The following is a 22,176-nucleotide window of genomic DNA, read 5'->3' on the forward strand; positions in this document are numbered from 1 at the left end:
ATCACCCGTCCACTGTCGGGTCCACAGTGCTCGCCTGGCAGAAATCGCCATAGCGTTCGCTCTGGAACCCAGTATGCCCACATCCTTCTGAGCCTCTCTCATATAAAGGACCGCATCCTTAATATGGCGAGGGTCAATAAAAGTTTCCTTATCCATCGTATCCATATCAGCAGATAAGGTATCGGTCCACGCTATTACAGTGCTACAAACCCAAGCCGACGCTATTGCCGGCCTGAGTAATGTACCAGTATGTGTGTAAATTGACTTCAAGGTAGTCTCCTGCTTGCGATCAGCAGGATCCTTGAGGGTTGCGGTATCCTGAGACGGCAGCACCACCTTTTTGGAATGGTGCGTCAACGCTTTGTCCACCCTTGGGGGGGATTCCCACCATATCCTGTCCTTGATCGGGAAAGGATACGCCATAAGAATCCTTTTGGGAATCTGCAGTTTCTTGTCTGGAGTTTCCCAAGCACTTTCAAATAACTCATTTAATTCAAAAGAAGGTGGAAAAGTAACCTCAGGCTTCTTTTCTTTAAACATGTGGATCTTTGGATTAGGTACAGCGGGGTCATCTATAATATGCAGCACATCCTTTATAGCAATAATCATATAATGAATACTCTTTGCCAATTTTGGCTGCAACCTCGCGTCATCATAATAGACACTGGATTCAGAATCCGTGTCAGTATCTGTGTCAACTACCGGAGAAAGTGGGCATTTTTGAGACCCAGAAGGCCCCTGTGACATAGGGAAAGGCAGGGCATGACCCTCTGTACATTCCCTGGACTCTGCTTTGTCCAAACGTTTGTGCAATAAATTCACATTTGCATTTAAAATATTCCACATATCCATACAGTCATGTGTCGGCGTTGCCGACGGAGACACCACACCCATGCGCTCCACCTCATCCCTAGGAGAGCCTTCCGCTTCAGACATGCCGACAAGCACGTACCGACACACCACACACTCAGAGAAAGCTCTAATCTGGAGACAGTTCCCCCACAAGGCCCTTTGGAGAGACAGAGAGTATGCCAGCACACACCCAGCGCCAATAACCATGGGGAAAAAAATTACCCAGATACAGCGCTCCTTTATATATGTACTGCGCCAAATTATGTGCCCCCCCTTCTTTAAAACCCTCTGTCACCGGTGATCAGCAGGGGAGAGTCCGGGGAGCCAGCTTCTTAGCGTGTGCTGTGGAGAAAATGGCGCTGGTGAGTGCTGAGGGAGAAGCCCCGCTCCTTCAGTGGCGGGCTTCGGTCCCGCACTTTTAAAACTGGCGGGGATTCACTGTAAATAACACAAAAAAGTGCATATATATTTATAGCCAGTCCTAGAGGTATACATTGCTGCCCAGGGCGCCCCCCCCCCCCCCCTGCACCCAACAGTGTGTTCTGTGTGGGAGCAATGGCGCTGCGCGTTACCGCTGCACGTTACCTCAGTGAAGCTCTGAAGTCTTCTGCCGCCTCTGAAGTCTTCTGTCTTCCTATACTCACCCGGCTTCTATCTTCCGGCTCTGCGAGGAGGTCAGCGGCACGGCTCCGGGACGAACTGCTAGGCGAGACCTGCGTTCTGATTCCCTCTGGAGCTAATGGTGTCCAGTAGCCTAAGAAGCAAAGCCTAGCTCTTAAGTAGGTCTGCTTCTCGCTCCTCAGTCCCACGGTGCAGGGAGCCTGTTGCCAGCAGGTCTCCCTGAAAATAAAAAACCTAACAAAATACTTTCTTTCAGGAAGCTCAGGAGAACTCCCTGTAGTGCACCCAGTCTCCTCTGGGCACAGTATTAAACTGAGGTCTGGAGGAGGGGCATAGAGGGAGGAGCCAGTGCACACCCATACCTAAAGTTCTTTTTTAGTGCCCATGTCTCCTGCGGAGCCCGTCTATTCCCCATGGTCCTTACGGAGTCCCCAGCATCATCTAGGACGTAAGAGAAATATATATTAAATCACCATACATCCTCCCTACTTTTCAGAAACAAATCTATTATTCCCTCCCCAAACAGTACCTTAACCCCTCCTCTCCACCAATCAGGCTCCTGTCTGCTCATAGGGCCCTTCTTTCTACCAATCAGAATTTGGGAGAAAAAACAAGAAGAAATCTGCACTGTTGACGCACTGGACAGAATGAATGAATCATAAAATATAACCTTTATTAAGTATGTATTAAAATTGGATAAATATTAATATTATTATCTGTCAAAGTCAAAAATATTACATAGAGAGACCATATAAACTGCACACATATAAGCCGCTATACTTGCAAATATGCGCAGCGAGCACAGCAAACACCAGACATTATTGAGATTTAAAATTAGCTAATGAATTATTGTCATGGACGTGTATCATTAGAACCGAACCAGATAAACACATCATGTTTGGTATTGAAGCAAGCAGAATAAGGTGTGGTTTAGTTTGAGACCTATAGTGTTGTCGTGGGACATTGCAGCGGATAGATATGATTATATGTATAAAAGTTAAGATCAGCTTTGTTGGGAACAATGGATGATCAACTAAGTTTTCAGGTCTGAACCTGATTAGCATATACAAGGAAAGAAAGACCCCTCCCCCAGGGACTGGTCAAACAGGAAGGTAGTGGTCAGGTGTGGCCTCAGAGAGACACAGATGTAAGGTAGCTACACAGACACACACAGATACCTGGCACCCAGCAGCATGGAGGCTACATCCCCAGGACTGACCAGGCACCAAAGGCTAAGTATTGAATCCACATGGCTAGATAAGGGAATATAGACAGATTGCTTTCTGGTTTAAATAGGATGTTGTAGCTTGGTTGTGTGATTGTTGGGTGTTTGTGGATGCTCTGCGGAGTCTGTGATGATTGGAACAGTGTACAATCTGTGGCATAATGTTTGTGGTATTTGTTTGCCTAAGGAGATTTAAAATAGATTGTGCTGGTTAGTTATACTATATATCTTGTTAATCATAAATACCACCATGCAGTTACGTTTGTGTTAATTACATTGTGAAAGGTGATTTGGAATGTGAAATTATAAGATGGTTCTAGGAAGTTGGATTACATTGTGAAAGGTGATTTGGAATGTGAAAATATAAGATGGTTCTAGGAAGTTGGATTACATTGTGAAAGGTGATTTGGAATGTGAAATTATAAGATGGTTCTAGGAAGTTGGATTACATTGTGAAAGGTGATTTGGAATGTGAAATTATGAGATGGTTCTAGGAAGTTGGATTACATTGTGAAAGGTGTTTTAGATGGTTTGGAATTGTAAAATCAGAACATATGCATTGTTTTGAGGCTTGGACATTTTGGAGTAAAATGGAGTCTTGTGTTTTCTGCTATGTGATTGTGGTGCCATGTGTTTGGACCTGCAAATCTAAAATGGCTGCTGCTGGATGTCTTCCCCTCCCCCTTTCAGGCATGTGGTGTGGTCTTTGGAATCAAGTGGAGGTTTCTCAAAATGGAGTCTAGCTTCCATCCCATGCTGTATTCAGCATTGACTAACTGCGCAGCGATTGTCTCTCACATATGTAGTTTTATCTGCAACCATGTTGTCTCTTATTTAACGTAATCATTGTTTTTCTGTGAGCCAATTTCTCTCATCTCTCTCTCTCTCTCTCTCTCTCTCTCTCTCCCTTCTCCTTTCTCTCATATCTCCCCTAGACTAAAACTTTTATAGTATTGTATTGTATTGTATTGTATTGTATTAGATCAGGATAGTATTGTAGTTTATCCCTTAGTTAGGTGTTTGGTTAGGAAGTCTTTGTTATATTGTAGTGTATCATTTGTACTGTGTTACTCTTTTACAAGTATACTAGATATAATACAGATAATAGGCTTTGGAACCCTAATCCAGTATCTGTGTATTTTCTATTGTGTTAAGTGTTCACTTGAGCGTCGGTGACGCTCAATCAGCTTTGTAGTTAGTCAGGTTACACAAGGTTGCACTTACACCCTGTATTCACATTAAGGTATATAGCGCATTACATTGTTAAAAGGTTTAAATATAAAGGTATAGTGTTGTGAGCGTCTGCATCGCTGGTGACCTCCTCGTGGTCTCGAGCGTAAGCTACGCCATAGCGAATCATTACCCTAGACATAACCAATAACGTGTCCTGTGATCACTGGGCCGTGAGCGAACGTGACGCTTGAGCGTCTCGCCTACGGCTGAGCGATCGCTACGTAGATAGCGTACCATTACGGTACTTCTTAAGCAAACAGCGTACAGTGTTCTTTAACCTTTAACGTGTTTTTAACAAGATAAATATTTAGCTTTGTTATATCCCAAACTGCAGTGAAACATAAAGGTTAAAATCACAGAACTAACATACATGTGCATAAGAAGAATAAAGAGATGTGAAAAAAAGGTTTAAAAAGGGTGTCCGTGTGTGATTATTTTTGAAGGCACAACCCTGGCGGGGTTGTTTATATAGATATATATGTTGCTATCATATAAATATACCCACACTGATATACTTTCTTATCAAGAGTTATTAGTAGCTATCTGTATGCACTTTAGACATTGTAATTGCTAAGTGACATCATATCTAGTGTATTCCTTTCTTATAGCTCAGCTTCTATTCCCTATTAGTGGAGACTTACAGCTAACATCATAATCATATATTTTTGTTTTATAACATTTCACATGAGTCAAATACACGCGGACACGCCGTGCCCTACACGCGTGTTTCACTGCATCTATGGCAGCTTCGTCAGGGAGCAAGTATATTATATCTGAACGGCTATATCTGGACCAGATTTAATAAGATCTGGCTGATTATATGAAGGAGGGCTGCTATTTATATTGGAATTGCCATATTCCTTAAGGCAACCGCACCTGTTGGTATATCTCGCCAATTAACTATATCTAAACAGCTAAATTAAAGCTATTCATCATTTTTTTCGTTTGGATATTAATAAATATGATCTTTCCATGATGCATAGAGATTTCCCTATCAAGTGATTCCTTATCCGATATAGAAAGCTATCCCCCTGTGGTACTGAATTTAGGAATATAGTCTTAGGGGACACAGAGAAATAAGTGATCCCCATCTACCCAAGCACCCCACAAATTGGAGGTTAGCTTACCGGTTATACTCAATCACCCCCACAAATTCGCCAATGGGGATGGCTTCCCGGGAGGTAACCCCTATTGAGTGAAGGGAGTATATAGGATACGACCCAGTGGTACCTGACGACATAGATACTAACAGCTATTTAATAACATTACGCTAGAAAGTGATTATTAGCAACATATATATCTATATAAACAACCCCGCCAGGGTTGTGCCTTCAAAAATAATCACACACGGACACGCTTTTTAAACCTTTTTTTCACATCTCTTTATTCTTCTTATGCACATGTATGTTAGTTCTGTGATTTTAACCTTTATGTTTCACTGCAGTTTGGGATAATAATATTAATATTTATCCAATTTTAAAACATACTTAATAAAGGTTATATTTTATGATTTATTCATTCTGTCCAGTGCGTCAACAGTGCAGATTTCTTCTTGTTTTTTCTCCCAAATTCTTGTTCATATACACTGCAGTTGACAGCACCCCCTTATATAATAATATCATTAATTATTGGGGAAATGGGGTTTCCATTAAGTGGGTATAGGTTGATGAATTACACATACCCATGATATTGTAATATTGTAAGAGTGTGCAGATACCAAGTTTGTGTTTCTACCAATCAGACCTTCAACTTTCCTCTTATCGTCTCATCAGATCTTCACCTTTCAACATACACCAATCACAATCTCAAGCTTCCTTATCTGCTCATAAAACATTCACTCTCTTATCTTCTCATCAAATCTTCACCTTTAAGCCTACACCAATCATACCCTAAAGCTTTTTTATCTGCTCACAAAACCTTCACCCTTCCACCTACTCCAATCATACCCTCATTTCCTCCTCTGCTCACAATACCTTCACTCTTCCACCTACACGAATTATATCCTCATTTCCTCCTCTGCTCACCAGACCTTTACTCTTCCACCTACACCAATCACACCCGTATTGCCTCCTCTGCTCACCAGACCTTTACTCTTCTACCTATACCAATCATATCCTCATTCCCTCCTCTGCTCACTAGAACTTTACTCTTCCACCTACTCCAATCATATAATTTCCTCCTTTGCTTACAAGACCTTTACACTTCCACCTACTCCAATCATATCCTCATTTCCTCCTTTGTTTACCAGACCTTCACACTTCCACCAATCATACCCTCATTTCCTCCTCTGCTCACCAGAACTTTACTCTTCAACCTAAACCAATCATATCCTCATTTCCTCCTCTGCTCACGACCTTTACTCTTCCACCTACTCCAATCATACCCTCATTTCCTTCTCTGCTCACCAGACCTTTACTCTTCCACCTACACCAATCATATCCTCATTTCCTCCTGCTCACCAGACCTTTACTCTTCCACCTACTCCAATCATACCCTCATTTCCTCCTCTGCTCACCAGACCTTTACTCTTCCACCTACTCCAATCATATCCTCATTTCCTCCTCTGCTTACGAGACCTTTACACTTCCACCTAAACCAATCATATAATTTCCTCCTCTGCTCACCAGACCTTTACTCTTCCACCTAAACCAATCATACCCTCATTTCCTCCTCTGCTAACCAGACCTTTACTCTTCCACCTACACCAATCCAATACTAATTTCCTACTCTGCTCACGAGACCTGTACTCTTCCACCTACACCAATCATAATCTCAAGCTTCCTCCCCTCTACTCACAAGAACCTCACCCTTCCTTCTTTCTACTTCACAGACTCTCCTTTCTTCTCCCTAATAATTTCCAGAATAGGAAAAAAACGGATTATTCATGTAGTTTTCCATAATAAAATCGGCACTCGAACATGATAATGCATATTTTTATTAGTTTGAATGAAATACATAGAATTTGCAAGAACAATTATGTACCCCAACAAGAAACACCATTTTGGAAAGTAGACAACCTAACATGGAATGAGAGGAACATTTATTGATGTCAGGATGGGGTGATATTGGCATCACCAGACAATAAGTACTAAGTGGGCATAGTTACTGACAGTGAGTATGCATATACCAGGATGGGGGAGAACAAGCACATTTAATGCCCACCCCAATTCAAGTGTCTTTGAATTTATTGAAGTCAGGATGGGAGAGATCCTTCTCCATCCCTTTAGTTCATGATTTCTACAGCATAGAAGCTTACTGACTGGTGAACACACTGATCAAATGACAACTTCTAAAGTAAACAAATAATTTGAAAAAGATGACTCCCTTCTTTCTAAAGAAGTTACCCAGGAATATTTAGGTGCCAGGATGAGGAAGATTGCCCATGTTTAATGCCCTCCACCCATTTTCAGACTCTTAAAAGGTGGAGCCTGATGTCAATGGGTACTGCAGTGTGAGGTCATCATGCCCTTCCTTCTCCATTGGCCACCACCAGCAGTAAGGTAATTTTCATCCCCTCTTTAATCTCCTACAGTGCTGAGGATTGGGTCTTGTCATCAACACTTTTGATATATATGTTGAGGACAAGTCCCACTCTTCCTTAACACTGAAGGGGCTGATTAGAAAGTATAACCAAACAATGTATAGTGTCCCAGTTTCTCATTATATCTGAAGCGCCAGTCCCAATTACAATTAATATTCCGTTGTAAAGCGCAACGGAATATTAATTGTAAAGCGCAACGGAATATGCTGCGCTATATAAGAAACTGTTAATAAATAAATAAATAAAGCCCATTGTCGAGAATATTCATTAGAATGCTATAGAATAATGTAGTCTTATTATTGCTAAGAATGGCCTAATCTAACTTAATATACTGTATGATTGAATATTTGAATTGCCCTCCATAAAGTATTACGGTATCTCTAAATCAGCAAAAGGTGGTCAATATATAAAAATCTAAATGATAATAAATGTCGAAAAAGTTCATAAAAATCCGCTGCCACAACTCCACAGATAAATTTCAGCAAAGGTCTTATATAGCCTTGATGTGGAAGAATGATTCTTCCTGGAATTATTATTTTTTTTTTATTTGCACTGTTGTTGTGACTCTTTCCTGTTTGTATTCCGGCTGTCTCCTAGCAACTAGGTTGCTGTCTGCTACATGCAGCAGCTCACCAGTTTGGCAATGCGTTACCTGACCTCAGCCTGATGACTCCTATGATTGGGCTGTCTCCCTTTTATTAGGGATTCTAGTCAGTTCCTGCCTGCCGGTGATATTCCCTAGTTCCTGATGCTAGTGAACTTGTCATGAAATCGCTGTACCCTGTACAGTTCCCAGTGTCCTTGTCTGTACCTGTGTCCTGGTTCCCTGCCAATGTGTTCCCATATCCTTGTACCCTGCCTCATTCCTCAGTGTGCTGTCCCTGCCAGTCCTGCACCCATGCCCAGTTGGATTCTGCTCTGTACCCGTCATTGTGTTGTTTCTGTTCCTCTGTCCAGGCTCCTGCCAAGTCTCTGTGAATGTGCTAGCTCTGTTTCTGTGCACATCCAGCCTGTGTGTCTGTGGTTGCCAACAACAAAGTACATTCACCCCAGCTGTGCCTGTACCCACAAGTCTGCGGCTAATTACAGTATTTACAGAACGTCTAAACCTGTACTCAAGTCGTAGCTTAGTCACTGTGTCGTTATCCTGTCTATTACAGCAGACTGCGGCCTAGTCAGACAGTTCATCCAGCAAGTCTCCCTGCAGCTAGGTTCATGCTGTCAGCACTCTGCTTCAAATCCCAGTACACACCCAGCACCTGATTGTTTCCAGCAGTTAACCATCAACCTGGCTGGTTCACTGCAACTAACACCTTACGACTCCAGTAACCATTGTCTTGGTGTTAATCCTCTACAATTCCAGTCCAGTAGTCTTCAGTCGGCATATTTTGTCAAAGTCTGTCTGCAGTTACCATTGTTGTCTACTCTACTTAAAATTAACTCTTGCCTTGCCAGCTGCTACACTCCAGGTTATTACCTTGTGGTCTCCAGCCTATTGTGTGAGCCCCTACTGCTAGAGGTTTAAGTCCAGGCAAGTACAGGTGATTGCACACAGCTCTATGGGAAGAGGAGCGGCTATTATTGGCGGAAGATCCTCTCACTGGCTCTAGGGGTCTTACACACATAGTGCTGAAGTTCCTTAACAACTGTATTTTTGCACATTCATGAAGCATATTACTGGAACTTTGCAACCCATAACAGTGAAACTCCAGGGACTATACCAGTAATAGATATGAAGTCAGAATGGGTTACAGGGGTCCAAACAATTGGAACTCCAATGAAACTAGAAATCATGTAAGTAGCCAGCGTTCACAGATTAAGTGCCTTTTTTTTATAAAAACCCACTTTCCAGCAAGAATCATTCTCCTTCATTAAGGCGGTGAAAGACTTTTTCTGATGTTTATATTGTTCATTTAATTTAATATTACTGTAGCTCAGTCACGTATATTAGCTTAGGGAAATGTTTTTTTTCACCCATGTGATCTCTCAGATGTATAACAACATCTGATTTCCGTGTAAAACATTTCCCACACTCAGAACATGAAAATGGTTTCTCACCTGTGTGAGTTCTCTGGTGGCGAGTAAGGTGTTATTCCTGTGAATACTCACTCTCACTCTCAGTCTCAGTACATAGAAATGGTTTTGCTCTGGTGTGAAGTCCCTCATGTCTAATAAGATGTGATTTCAAAGTATAACTTTTCCCACACTCGGAACACATAAATGGCCTCTCTCCTGTATGATTTCTCTGATGCCTAACAAGTTCTGAATTCTGCTTAAAACATTTTCCACACTCAGAGCATGGAAATGGTTTCTCACCGGTGTGAATTCTCTGATGTGTAACAAGACCTGATTTTCGTGTAAAACATTTCCCACACTCAGAGCATGAAAATGGCCTCTCACCTGTGTGACTTCTCCGATGTCTAACAAGACGTGCTTTCTTTGCAAAATATTTCCCACACTCAAGACATAGAAATGGTTTCTCACCACTGTGACTTCTCTGATGTGCAACAAGACCTGATTTCAGTGTAAAACATTTCCCACAATCAGGACATAGGAACGGTTTCTCACCAGTGTGACTTCTCTGATGTGCAAAAAGACCTGATTTCAGTGTAAAACATTTCCCACAATCAGGACATAGAAATGGTTTCTCACCTGTGTGACTTCTCTCATGTACAACAAGTTCTGATTTCAGTGTAAAACATTTCCCACACTCGGCACATAGAAATGGTTTCTCACCAGTGTGATTTCGCTCATGTGCAACAAGTTTTGATTTCAGTTTAAAACATTTCCCACACTCAAAACATAGAAATGGTTTCTCACTGCTGTGACGTTTCTGATGTGTAATAAGATCTGCTTTCATCTTAAAACATTTTCCACACTCAGAGCACGGAAATGGTTTCTCACCGGTGTGAATTCTCTGATGTGCAACAAGAGCGGTTTTTCGTGTAAAACATTTTCCACAGTCAGAGCACGAAAATGGCCTCTCACCAGTGTGACATCTCTGATGTCTAATAAGATGCGATGTCCGTGTAAAACATTTTCCACACTCAGGACATGAAAATGGTTTCTCACCAGTGTGACATCTCTGATGTGTAACAAGAAGTGATTCGTAAATAAAACATTTCCCACATTCAGAGCATGTAAATGGTCTCTCACCTGTGTGACGTCTTTGATGGGAAATAAGCTGTTGTTCTTGTGAAAACCATTTCCCACATTCAGAGCATGCAAACGGTTTCTCACCTGTGTGACTTCTCTGATGTCTAAAAAGATGTGATTTCTGTGTAAAACATTTCCCACACTCAGAGCATGTAAATGGTTTCTCACCTGTGTGACGTCTCTGATGTTTACTAAGCTGTGATTTCTGTGTAAAACCTTTGCCACACTCAGAACATGTATATGTTTTATCAGTTGCGTGACTTCCCTGATGAATAAGAAGAGATGATTTCTCTGTATAACATTTCCCACATTCAGAGCATGCAAACGGTTTCTCACCTGTGTGACTTCTCTGATGTCTAAAAAGATGTGATTTCTTTGTAAAACATTTCCCACACTCAGAACATGGAAATGGCCTCTCACCTGTGTGACTTCTCTGATGTATAACAAGATGTGATTTCTTTGTAAAACATTTCCCACACTCAAAGCATGAATACATTTTAGCACCTGTGTGAGCTGTACTATGTGCAGTAATATTAGAGGTATCAGAACAAATTTTGTCATAGTTATTATTATATGCATCAGATGATATAGTGGAAATGTGAATTACTGGCTGTATATTTTGGAGAAGAGAACTTTGTGTGATGTCAAAATCTGGAGTCAAAATGAGATGTCCTTCCGAGATATTCCAGTAGCTGCATCCACCTGCTGTAAATGAATGGAAATAAACATCTTCTGTTACATTGAGTAGCAGACGGTAATGCCCCAAAGTTCATATTACTAGTGAGTTCAAGGTGAGTTACCATTATAAATGTATATACAGCTTATAGGCAGGGACGTGCAGTCAGGGGAGGCAGGGGAGGCAGTGCCTCCCCTGTCATAATCATTAAAATAATATAAAAGAAATACTTATGACACAGATTCTGTGTCATAAGTATATGCATTAGGCTTTATATTATTTTAATGATCTTGGGGTCTACATATTCTTTATAAATGAGTTTAGGAGGCACCGCTGTCGGTGCCTTCCGCTGTCAGTGTAAAGGGAAGGAAGCGGGGAGGCAGGACCAAGAATTGGGCAGTAAAAGCCCATTAGAAAATGCAGCTGAAGCGGCACTTAGTGGAAGTGCCGCTTCGACAGGGGCGTGCTTTCAACCCATAGCACGCCCCTGTAAGAGTGACCAGCAGTGGCAGCGGTGGAGCAAGAAGCTGCTGGCTGCCCGTCAGCCCGGAATCAGCAGAGCGGGAGGGGAGCTGTCCCGGAGCGCAAGTCTCTGTCCCGGCACTGCAAGGGGTGTGAGCGAGGCGCGCCTTCTCCTTGTCCCTCCGCCGCCGTCGTCCGTGAGTCCCGCCGCCGCCGTCCCTTCTCAGCCCCAGAGAGCAGCTTCCTGCTGCCGCCGGCTATCTTCTGCTCTAAGGGGCTCCGAAGCGTCGCCGCAGCTGTCCTGTGGATGGTGGATCGTGGCCCCCCCAAGGTGAGTAACACACTCTCACTCACTCACTCTCACTCTCTCACTGTATTGTGTAAGAAAAATAAAAAAGGGGACTTCTGCCGTAATGTGTAAAAAACAGGGACGCTGTCTGCCGTAATGTGTAAAAAATGGGGACACTGTCTGCCGTTATGTGTAAAAAACGGGGACGCTGTCTGCCGTAATGTGTAAAAAACAAGGACGCTGTCTGCCGTTATGTGTAAAAAACGGGGACGCTGTCTGCCGTAATGTGTAAAAAACAAGGACGCTGTCTGCCGTAATGTGTAAAAAATGGGGACACTGTCTGCCGTAATGTGTAAAAAACGGGGACGCTGTCTGCCGTAATGTGTAAAAAACGGGGACACTCTGCCGTAATGTGTAAAAACGGGACGTTGTCTGCCGTAATGTGTAAAAAACGGGGACGCTGTCTGCCGTAATGTGTAAAAACGGGACGTTGTCTGCCGTAATGTGTAAAAAACGGGGACGCTGTCTGCCGTAATGTGTAAAAAACGTGGACGCTGTCTGCCGTAATGTGTAAAAACGGGACGTTGTCTGCCGTAATGTGTAAAAAAGGGGACGTTGTCTGCCGTAATGTGTAAAAAACGGGGACGCTGTCTGCCGTAATGTGTAAAAAACGGGGACGCTGTCTGCCGTAATGTGTAAAAACGGGACGTTGTCTGCCGTAATGTGTAAAAATCGGGGACGCTGTCTGCCGTAATGTGTAAAAAACAGGGACGCTGTCTGCCGTAATGTGTAAAAAATGGGGACACTGTCTGCCATAATGTGTAAAAAACGGGGACGCTGTCTGCCGTAAGGTGTAAAAACGGGACGTTGTCTGCCGTAATGTGTAAAAAACAGGGACGTTGTCTGCCGTAATGTGTAAAAAACGGGGACGCTGTCTGCCGTAATGTGTAAAAAACGTGGACGCTGTCTGCCGTAATGTGTAAAAACGGGACGTTGTCTGCCGTAATGTGTTAAAAAGGGGACGTTGTCTGCCGTAATGTGTAAAAAACGGGGACGCTGTCTGCCGTAATGTGTAAAAAACGGGGACGCTGTCTGCCGTAATGTGTAAAAACGGGACGTTGTCTGCCGTAATGTGTAAAAATCGGGGACGCTGTCTGCCGTAATGTGTAAAAAACAGGGACGCTGTCTGCCGTAATGTGTAAAAAATGGGGACACTGTCTGCCGTAATGTGTAAAAAACGGGGACGCTGTCTGCCGTAAGGTGTAAAAACGGGACGTTGTCTGCCGTAATGTGTAAAAAAAGGGGACGTTGTCTGCCGTAATGTGTAAAAAAAGGGGACGTTGTCTGCCGTAAAGTGTAAAAAGGGGACGTTGTCTGCCGTAATGTGTAAAAAGGGGACGCTGTCTGCCGTAATGTGTAAAAAAGGGGGACTGTCTCCTGTAATGTGTAAAAACGGGACGTTGTCTGCCGTAATGTGTAAAAACGGGACGTTGTCTGCCGTAATGTGTAAAAAACGGGGACACTGTCTGCCGTAATGTGTAAAAAACGGGGACGCTGTCTGCCGTAAGGTGTGAAAACGGGATGTTGTCTGCCGTAATGTGTAAAAAACGGGGACGCTGTCTGCCGTAAGGTGTAAAAACGGGACGTGTAAATTGGGGTACTGTCTCCTGTAAGGTATAAAAAGGGGTACCTAACTCTGATCCCAAATCTTCCAACTATTTCAACTCAAGGGCTACCTAAAACAAATATTTGTAAAAAATAAATAAATGTTTAAATAAAAAAATAGAAGTAGGCAGGCACTGTCAGCCTACTTCCATGACATCACAAGTGGCGGTAAGGTTCATCGCCGGACTTTGCGGATCATTATGGCTGCAGTGCCTCACCAGCCAATGACCTCACCGCACGCCACTGCTTATAGGACTTGTTTGCTGATTGGATAAAACATTGACAATGTGGCTGTTTTATGTTCTAAGCCAGTGGTCTACAACCTTAATTGGGGTGTGAGCTACTTTTGGAAAATAAAACCTCTGAAGGAGCTGCCCTCTCCCCCCAATGCACGTGCGTTCCTGCAAAAGAGGGTGTGGCCTCACAAAAGTGGGTGTGGCCTCACAAGTACAAGTAATGCCCCCCCCCCCGTAGTGCCAGATACACAAATAATGCCCCTCAGCAGTGCCAGATATACAAATAATGCCTCTCAGCAGTGCCAGATACACAAATAATGCCCCTCAGCAGTGCCAGATATACAAATAATGCCCTCCGCAGTGCCAGACACAGAGATAATGCCCCCCAGCAATGCCAGATACACAAATAATGCCCCCCAGCAGTGCCATATACACAAATAATGCCCCCCAGCAGTGACAGATACACAAATAATGCCCCCAGCAGTGGCAGTGACAGATACACAAATAATGCCCCCAGTAGTGCCAGATACACAAATAATGCCCCCAGCAGTGCCAGCTACACAAATAATGCCCCCCAGCAGTGCCAGATACACAAATAATGCCCCTCAGCAGTGCCAGATACATAAATAATGCCCCTCAGCAGTGCCAGATACACAAATAATGCCCCTCAGCAGTGCCAGATACATAAATAATGCCCCTCAGCAGTGCCAGATACACAAATAATGCCCCTCAGCAGTGCCAGATACATAAATAATGCCCCTCAGCAGTGCAACATACACAAATAATGCCCCTCAGCAGTGCAACATACACAAATTATTCCCCCAGCAGTGACAGATACACAAATAATGTCCCCAGTAGTGCCAGATACACAAATAATGCCCCTCAGCAGTGCCAGATACACAAATAATGCCCCTCAGCAGTGCCAGATACACAAATAATGCCCCCAGCAGTGCCAGATACACAAATAATGCCCCCAGCAGTGACAGATACACAAATAATACCCTCAGCAGTGCCAGATACAATGCCCCCACCAGTGCCAGATACAATTTCCCAGGCAGCGCCAGATAAAATGCCCCCCCCCCCCCCCCCCCGCAGTGTCCGACAAAGTGCCCCACACAGTGCTAACCCTTGCTGGTTTCTTCTACTGTCGCTCCTCCTGTATGAGGGGCGGAAGGGGAGGAGAGTGCAGCGCGCGCCTCTCCTGTGAAGTCCGGAGAGCGGCTGCGGTGAGGGTGACAGAGTCTCCGGTGGCGGTGGGCATTTCAAATATGGTGACGGTAAGTGAGCCAATCAAAACTCGTGGTCCGGCATCCAATCAGGTGCCGCCACTGCCGGTCCACGAGCTCTGAATGGCTGATAACCGGCACCATATTAAAAATGAAGGGAGGAGGAATGCCAGTGACTGCCCAAGCCCGTGCACTCTGTCAGCTAGCGAAAATGCTACTTGCTATGGGATGAAGATCACTGTTCTTAGCCAATCACATGGCTTACACCCACTGAGGAACGGGGACATCACCTGCAGAATGCAGAGCCGACACTGAGGAACGGGGACATCACCGGCAGAATGCAGAGCCGACAATGAGGAACGGGGATATCACCGGCAGAATGCAGAGCCGACACTGAGGAACGGGGATATCACCGGCAGAATGCAGAGCAGACACTGAGGTACGGTGATATCACCAGCAGTTCATGCTGCAGACAGGGTTTAATCCCTCACACTTCTCTTTCTCTGCAGACAACACAGGTTCACAAGTGGAGCACATGGGTGTGAATAATTTATGGTTTAGATAGTTAGTAGTAGGGAATTATCAGAAATAGCCGATTCTGTGATGGGGGTGCAAAGACAGATGCTGAACTAGTTGGCAACCAGAGAGGTGACTAAAGTGTTTAGCTAGATGCAGGGTGGATATTGTTTTTGTTGATGATTGTTACAACCACACCTTACGCTGATTGTACCATCCTGACTTTCCTGAATAAACTGCAGGAAGGTGATTTAGGAAAACCTATGTGAGCATTATCTGTTACCATAATTGCCACATGTGGTGAAATTGTGGGATATTGTGATGGCTTTGTGTAGTAGTGCCACCACGTACCAAGAGCAGCTAGGGGCATTGAGGAATGTGGACGCTGTGCAGCAGGCCCAAATGCTGCAGGTCGCAGAAGCCCAGGTAGACAATACTGAGCTCTCGCATGTAGAGCTGGTTCAAGCAAGGAAGCTACATGGTCAGTCTGGTGCATCTGTGTTGCAGAAAATGTCCTCCTCGGATGAAGTGGAGGCGTCTCTCTTAGCCTTTGAGAGAATCATCACAATACTTAAATGTCCACCATAGGCCTGGGAAGACACCACCGTCCGCAGGGATTCCATCTTGAATTTAAACACCCGCAGATACAGGATGAGAGACTTCAGGTTCAAGATGGAGCACACCGAACCGTCTGGTTTGGGAACGACAAAAAGACTGGCGTAAAAACCCCTGTTGCGTAGTGGAGGAGATACTGGAACCACCACCCCCGTCTGCAGAAGTTTTTGAATAGCTTCTTGCAAGGTAACTATTGCTGCAGGTAAAGCTGGTAAGCCCGACTAGAAAAATCTGTGAGGAGGGAGTATTTGGAATTCCAGCCAGTATCATTGGGAAATGAGGTTCCTCGCCCAAGGATCCCGGCAGGACTCCGTCCACACGTGGGCAAAGTGTTGTAGGCGAGCAGCTACCTGAAAATTGCATTGCTGCTGGGGCCAACCATCATGCAGAAGGATTAGCGGCAGGGGATCTGGTGGTCTGGTCCAGGGAGACAGCAGGTGTAGGTTTACGGGACTTACCACGAGATCCTCTGGTAGTGGTGGAGACCCCACGGCTCCTGCTTCTGAATCTTGCCACACGAAAGGACTGCAAGGAGGATCCGGTGTAAGAAAGTTTAGCAGGTGGTGCAGCCGACGGCAGATAGGCAGATTTACCGCCATTGCTTGGGAGATCCACTTATTTAATTTGTCCCCAAATAAGGCATCACCTGTAAAGGGAAGATTTTCTACACCCTTTTTGGAATCAGCATCTGCTGACCATTGACGTAATTACAAAGCACTATGCGCCGAAACTGCCATAGCAATAGTGCGGCCATTTATCTTACACAATTCCTTTATAGCCTTGCTCATAAAATTTGCAGCATCCTGTATATGTTGCAGCAGAGTAATGACCTCATCCTGGGGCAGATTGTCTAAACCGTCAATAACGTTATCAGACCATTTTACAATTGCCCTGGAAAGCCACCCACAAACAATCGTGGGGCGTTGAGCAGACGTGCTGCCGTGTAGAATGCCTTGAGCATGGTCTCAATCTTACGGTTAGCTGGCTCTTTTAGGGAAATAGCCCCTGGCACCGGCAGTACCAATTTCTTTGACAGTTTGGACACAGACGTATCGACTGACGGGGGGGTTTCCCATACCTTCCTGTCCTCATCAGGGAAGGGAAAGGTAGTTAAAAACCTCTGGGGAATTTTACATTTCTTATCAGAGTTTAATCATGTTTTCCTGGCCAGGGAGTTTGACTCTTTAGACACAGGAAAAGTTGCAGAGGTCTTTGGTCTAACGTTAAAATACAATTCCTCGGGGGCGTGGTCTGGATGCAGAAGGAGAAAGACGTGTCCGGCAAGAGCTCCTGGGACCCATTGCCCAAACTACTTTATCCTCACCCTCCTGTGCCTCCTTGACAACCCCACCTCCTCTATTACCCTGCCTGTACCCCCTGCTGAGCCTCTTGCAGTGCCGCGGAATCGGGGAGCAGTTTTAACTGCTCCTGCGGGTTGCGGCCTGCGGGACCTGGGGGAGCCGGGACCTCGAGTTAGGCTGCAGGCCGGGGACGGCTCCAGGACCCGCTGCCCGGGCCGCGGATCTCCCCCGGAGCTCCGTTCTTCCGGCTGCCGCTGGCCGCGGCTAGCGGTACCTCCCTGCTACCAGCTGCACCCTGCGCATACCTGCCCGACGGGGACCCGGAGAAAGGACTCGCGGGGCGGCGCTGAAGGACGTCCGGCGGCCATCTTGTACTCGAGGTGCTGGGAGGCTCACTGCTGAGCTGCTGGAGGGGACTGAGATCCCTGGGACTGCAATACTGCACTGCAATACCAGGGGGAAGTGGCTTAGAGCTACACTGAATTAAAAAAAAATTAGATAAATAAATAAAAAAATAAATTAAAAAAAATAAATAATAATAATAATAATTAGCCCGTTTTAACCCTTTCCCCTCCTATATACCCCCTGTCCCTATTCATACCCAGACACAGAAGGCCGCAGAGCCCTGGGGGATCCTCTCACACTGACACCAATGCTACGGGCCACTCCAGGAACATATCAGATAACCTGGTCCCAGAGGCCCTGTATGTGACACCAGCGCCGCCATATTGCTTGTGGGCAGCAGGCCCACACCACCCCAGACAATTACTGGACTGCCTCTTAGCCTCCCTGCCATACTTCTCCGCAGGTTTGGTTGGAGACTCATAAGGGGGGCATCTGCTGACCCCAATCTTTTGGCCACCGTGCATTTACACTGTGAAGAAACTCACAGCCAGCTACACTTTCCCATACCATTGTTGAGACGAGATCTCCCTCTTGTGGCAAACTCCTGAATTACATCCCTATCCTCAGACTTTCTTATACTGCATGGCACCTTCGGAGGGGAGGCTAGAAGCGCTCCAAGATGGATGAATGGTGTGCTGACACTATCCAACTACAACCCTCTCACGCTATGGTACCTGAGCTGTAACATACAATGACCTGATCAGGCCACGCTGGGGGGAACACGTGATACGACACTCATGCTTATATGTGGATACCCAGTTCGACGATAACCCCCTCCGATCACGCCTAATATTGTGCCTCATGCCGGGCAGACGGTCAACCAAGAAAAGGTCATCTGCCTTAGCTAATACATCCAGAACCAAGGCCTTTCAGACGCTGTTCCGGCCGCCGATAATTGGTCCGACCTCAACCACCCCTTCTTCGTCCTCCTTGCCTTCCAGAGTCATGGCAGATAGGACAACTGAGGAGCAATCGGCTCCCCCTCCGCCACCATCTCCTATGATGGAATCCTCGGACCTATCCACCATTCTCTCCACACTGCGATCCCTGCCTACCCGTCAAGACCTGCAACACGACCTTCAATCCATGGAACAAAGAATACAGGATTCTATACAGACCCGTCTTTCTTCTCTGCAGGCGGACATTACGCATGTTGCGGATAGAGTAGTAGCACTAGAAGATTGCTCTGAAAAGACGGTCACAAAAATTTCTGACCTCCATGATCTCATCTCGCGGCAGTCGTGTTCTCTGGTGGCCATGGGTCGGCGATTAGATGACGTGGATAACAGAGGTCGGCGGAATAACCTACGAATACGAGGTTTGGCTGAGGACGTCGCACCCCAAAACCTTGAATCTGCCCTAACCAAAATATTCAATGAACTTCTGGAAATGGACTCGGACTACCAGATAGTATTCGACAGAGCACATCGGGCTTTACGCCCTAGAGGAGCACCGACGGAGCGACCTCGAGACGTTATCTGCAGGCTCCACTACTTTCAAGAGAAGGAAGAGATTCTCAGAGCAGCCAGACGAGCACCGAACATCAATTTTGAGGGCCAGAAGATACAAATCTTCCCAGACATCTCGTGGTCCACCTTACAGCAGAGGCGGATACTCCGCCCCATCACAGATGAACTCAAGAGCCGTAACATTAAATTCCGTTGGGGTTTTCCGATATCCATCCAAGTGAACTATAAAGGATCCTTTTATGTTCTACAGGAATATGACGGCGTCAAGGACTTCTGCCTAGCTCTGGATATCCCGGCCCCGACCCTCCCTAATTGGCTGGACCCGTTTGAACTTTCGCTGGCTCCACCACCCCAAAGGGAACAGTGGCACAGAGTCCGCAATCCTCGGAGGCGGCGGCGAAACAACACGACCGGAGAACCCTCACATGTGCCTGATACCGCGGGTGCCACGGATGGCGAGGGTTGACGAAGATGGACCGGAACCCCGGCAACAACTCATAAAGACACGTGACTATTGGATATGTTTATTAAGTAATGTTTTGCTGTTCTCTCTTTTACAATGTTTTTTCAGTACAGGTTGAATAGTCTACTTTAAGGGCTACTTTGGTACTCGATTACCACGCATGGACGCACATGGACTGATGCACCCTGCCATATTGTATACTCTGTTATCTATGTTTGTTTCCCCGATTTCTAGGTTGTCATTCTCATACTGGACTAGCAATTCTTATCACGTTGTCCTACCTCCATGTCACTACTGCCCTACTAGGCTATCGCAGTTTACTGACTTAGTTTTTCCCTTATTAGAACTGTTATATCCACTGAACAACTTTTAATAGTATTGTTTATACTTTAATGCTATCGATGGTGATGTGTCCCGGTTCCCCCCGGACCCCCCCTTTGCTCTGCTGTACACTTGTAGATCATGGGCCGTTTCCGGTCTCCCATGACTAACGACGCAGAGTATTGCTGTTGCATCGACAGCTGTTTTCTTTATCTCGTTTGTCTTTGTTATTCCCCCCCCCTCCCTCCCTCTTGTGTTTTCCTACCCCTCCCCCATTACCCAGACAAGATGCCCTGGACGGCCGCTCATTTAGTAAGGCAATATGGGTTCCATAGCGAATTAACAATGCTGGTACTCATGACTATTAGATTATTATGGCTACTTTAAAGTTAGTATCATTTAACGTAAAGGGCCTTAATATCCCCGAGAAGAGGTCCCGGCTCCTACACACTCTACACACCGACAAAGCAGATGTGGTGTTCCTCCAGGAGACGCATTTTAAAAAGGGTGCCTCTCCGAAGCTACACTCCCGTCACTACCCGCAGGGGTACTACAATGATTTCTCTGGAGCTAAGGCTAAAGGAGTTGCAATCCTATTTGCCAAACATATTAGACTGAATGATGTATTAGAAATCCCAATTGGGGATGGGAGGGGCCTGCTGGTGAGGACTACTATTGCTGGCCAAATTTTTACATTTGTTAACCTCTATCTCCCTAATCAGGGTCAGATCCGCTTTGTGAAGGAGGCTTTAGAGTTGATAGAACGATCTCTGACGGGGGTATTAGTGATAGGGGGTGACCTTAACTGGGCATTGGAGCCTCTTCTAGATACTTCAACTGGAGCGCCTAGATCCTCTAGGAATGATGTTAAACGATTTAAATCAATCTTACACGACTTTCAGTTAATAGACACCTGGCGCCTGCTCCATCCCAAAGACAGGGACTACACGTTTTATTCCCATCCTCATAATTCTTACACCCGTATTGACTATCTCCTTGTAGACCATAACTCCCTCGATTTTCTAGTTGATGCCTCAATAGGTCAAATAGTTGGCTCTGACCACGCCCCAATTACGGTTACCATGTCCTTGCGTTGCCCCCCCTCCCGTCAGTGGCGTTGGCGCTTTAACGAGCATTTCCTCAGAGACCCAGATTGCCGGGCCCAACTAGACAGTGCTATTGAGGATTATATAAATCTCAACTTGACTGATGAAGTCTCCCCAGTGACGGTTTGGGAAGCCCACAAATGCGTGATTAGGGGCAAATGCATCCAACTAGGCTCCATCCTTAAAAAACAAAAAAATGAATGTCGGGAAGCTTTACTTGCTAAAATTAAAAGACTGGAGCTCACTCATAAATCCACGCTAACCTCGGACGTCTTAGCAGAACTGCAAGACGCTCGTGCCTCTCTCAATGGCTTGCTGGATGAAGGCACTCGTAGAGCGTTTCGCTGCTGTCGACACAAGTTTCATAGATGGGGTAATAAACCCGGGAAACTTTTAGCCCGCGCCCTCCGCGCCCAAAGATCCCTGACCTATATTCGAGAGATCAGGGACTCCTCTGGTGTCCCCCATGCTTCTGACGGTAAGATGGCTGAGATCTTTCAGTCGTATTACACGAATCTCTATAATCTAACGTCTCAGCGCTCCCATTGTGAGCAGTCATTACATGGGAAGACAGTAGAGGACTACCTGGAAGAGATTGGATTCCCGTCCCTCTCCCCTGCTACAATTGAGGCCCTTGAAGTCCCTTTTACGGCTGAAGAGCTGCTGTCCGCTCTGAAGTCCTCCCCGTCTGGAAAAAGCCCGGGCCCCGACGGCTTTCCCATATCCTACTACAAAACATTTCAGGATAAACTTCTCCCCCTCCTGCTCCGTGCATGCAATGCTGTCTCCCCGCAGGCC

The 22,176-nt window shown here is 45.5% G+C and overlaps 1 protein-coding gene across 1 annotated transcript in view; it reads right to left on the reverse strand.

Moving 5' to 3' along the window:
* Window positions 1-22,176, reverse strand: part of LOC135056943 (uncharacterized) — a 157,119-nt gene that overhangs the window by 67,780 nt on the left and 67,163 nt on the right. Inside the window, exon 5 of the mRNA XM_063962725.1 lies at window positions 9,578-11,333. Within this exon, the coding sequence (XP_063818795.1) occupies window positions 9,578-11,333 (1,756 nt within the window). The remainder of the gene's footprint in view (window positions 1-9,577; window positions 11,334-22,176) is intronic.

This window comes from Pseudophryne corroboree, chromosome 3, assembly GCF_028390025.1.
Source record: "Pseudophryne corroboree isolate aPseCor3 chromosome 3, aPseCor3.hap2, whole genome shotgun sequence".
NCBI classification, from domain to species: domain Eukaryota; kingdom Metazoa; phylum Chordata; class Amphibia; order Anura; family Myobatrachidae; genus Pseudophryne; species Pseudophryne corroboree.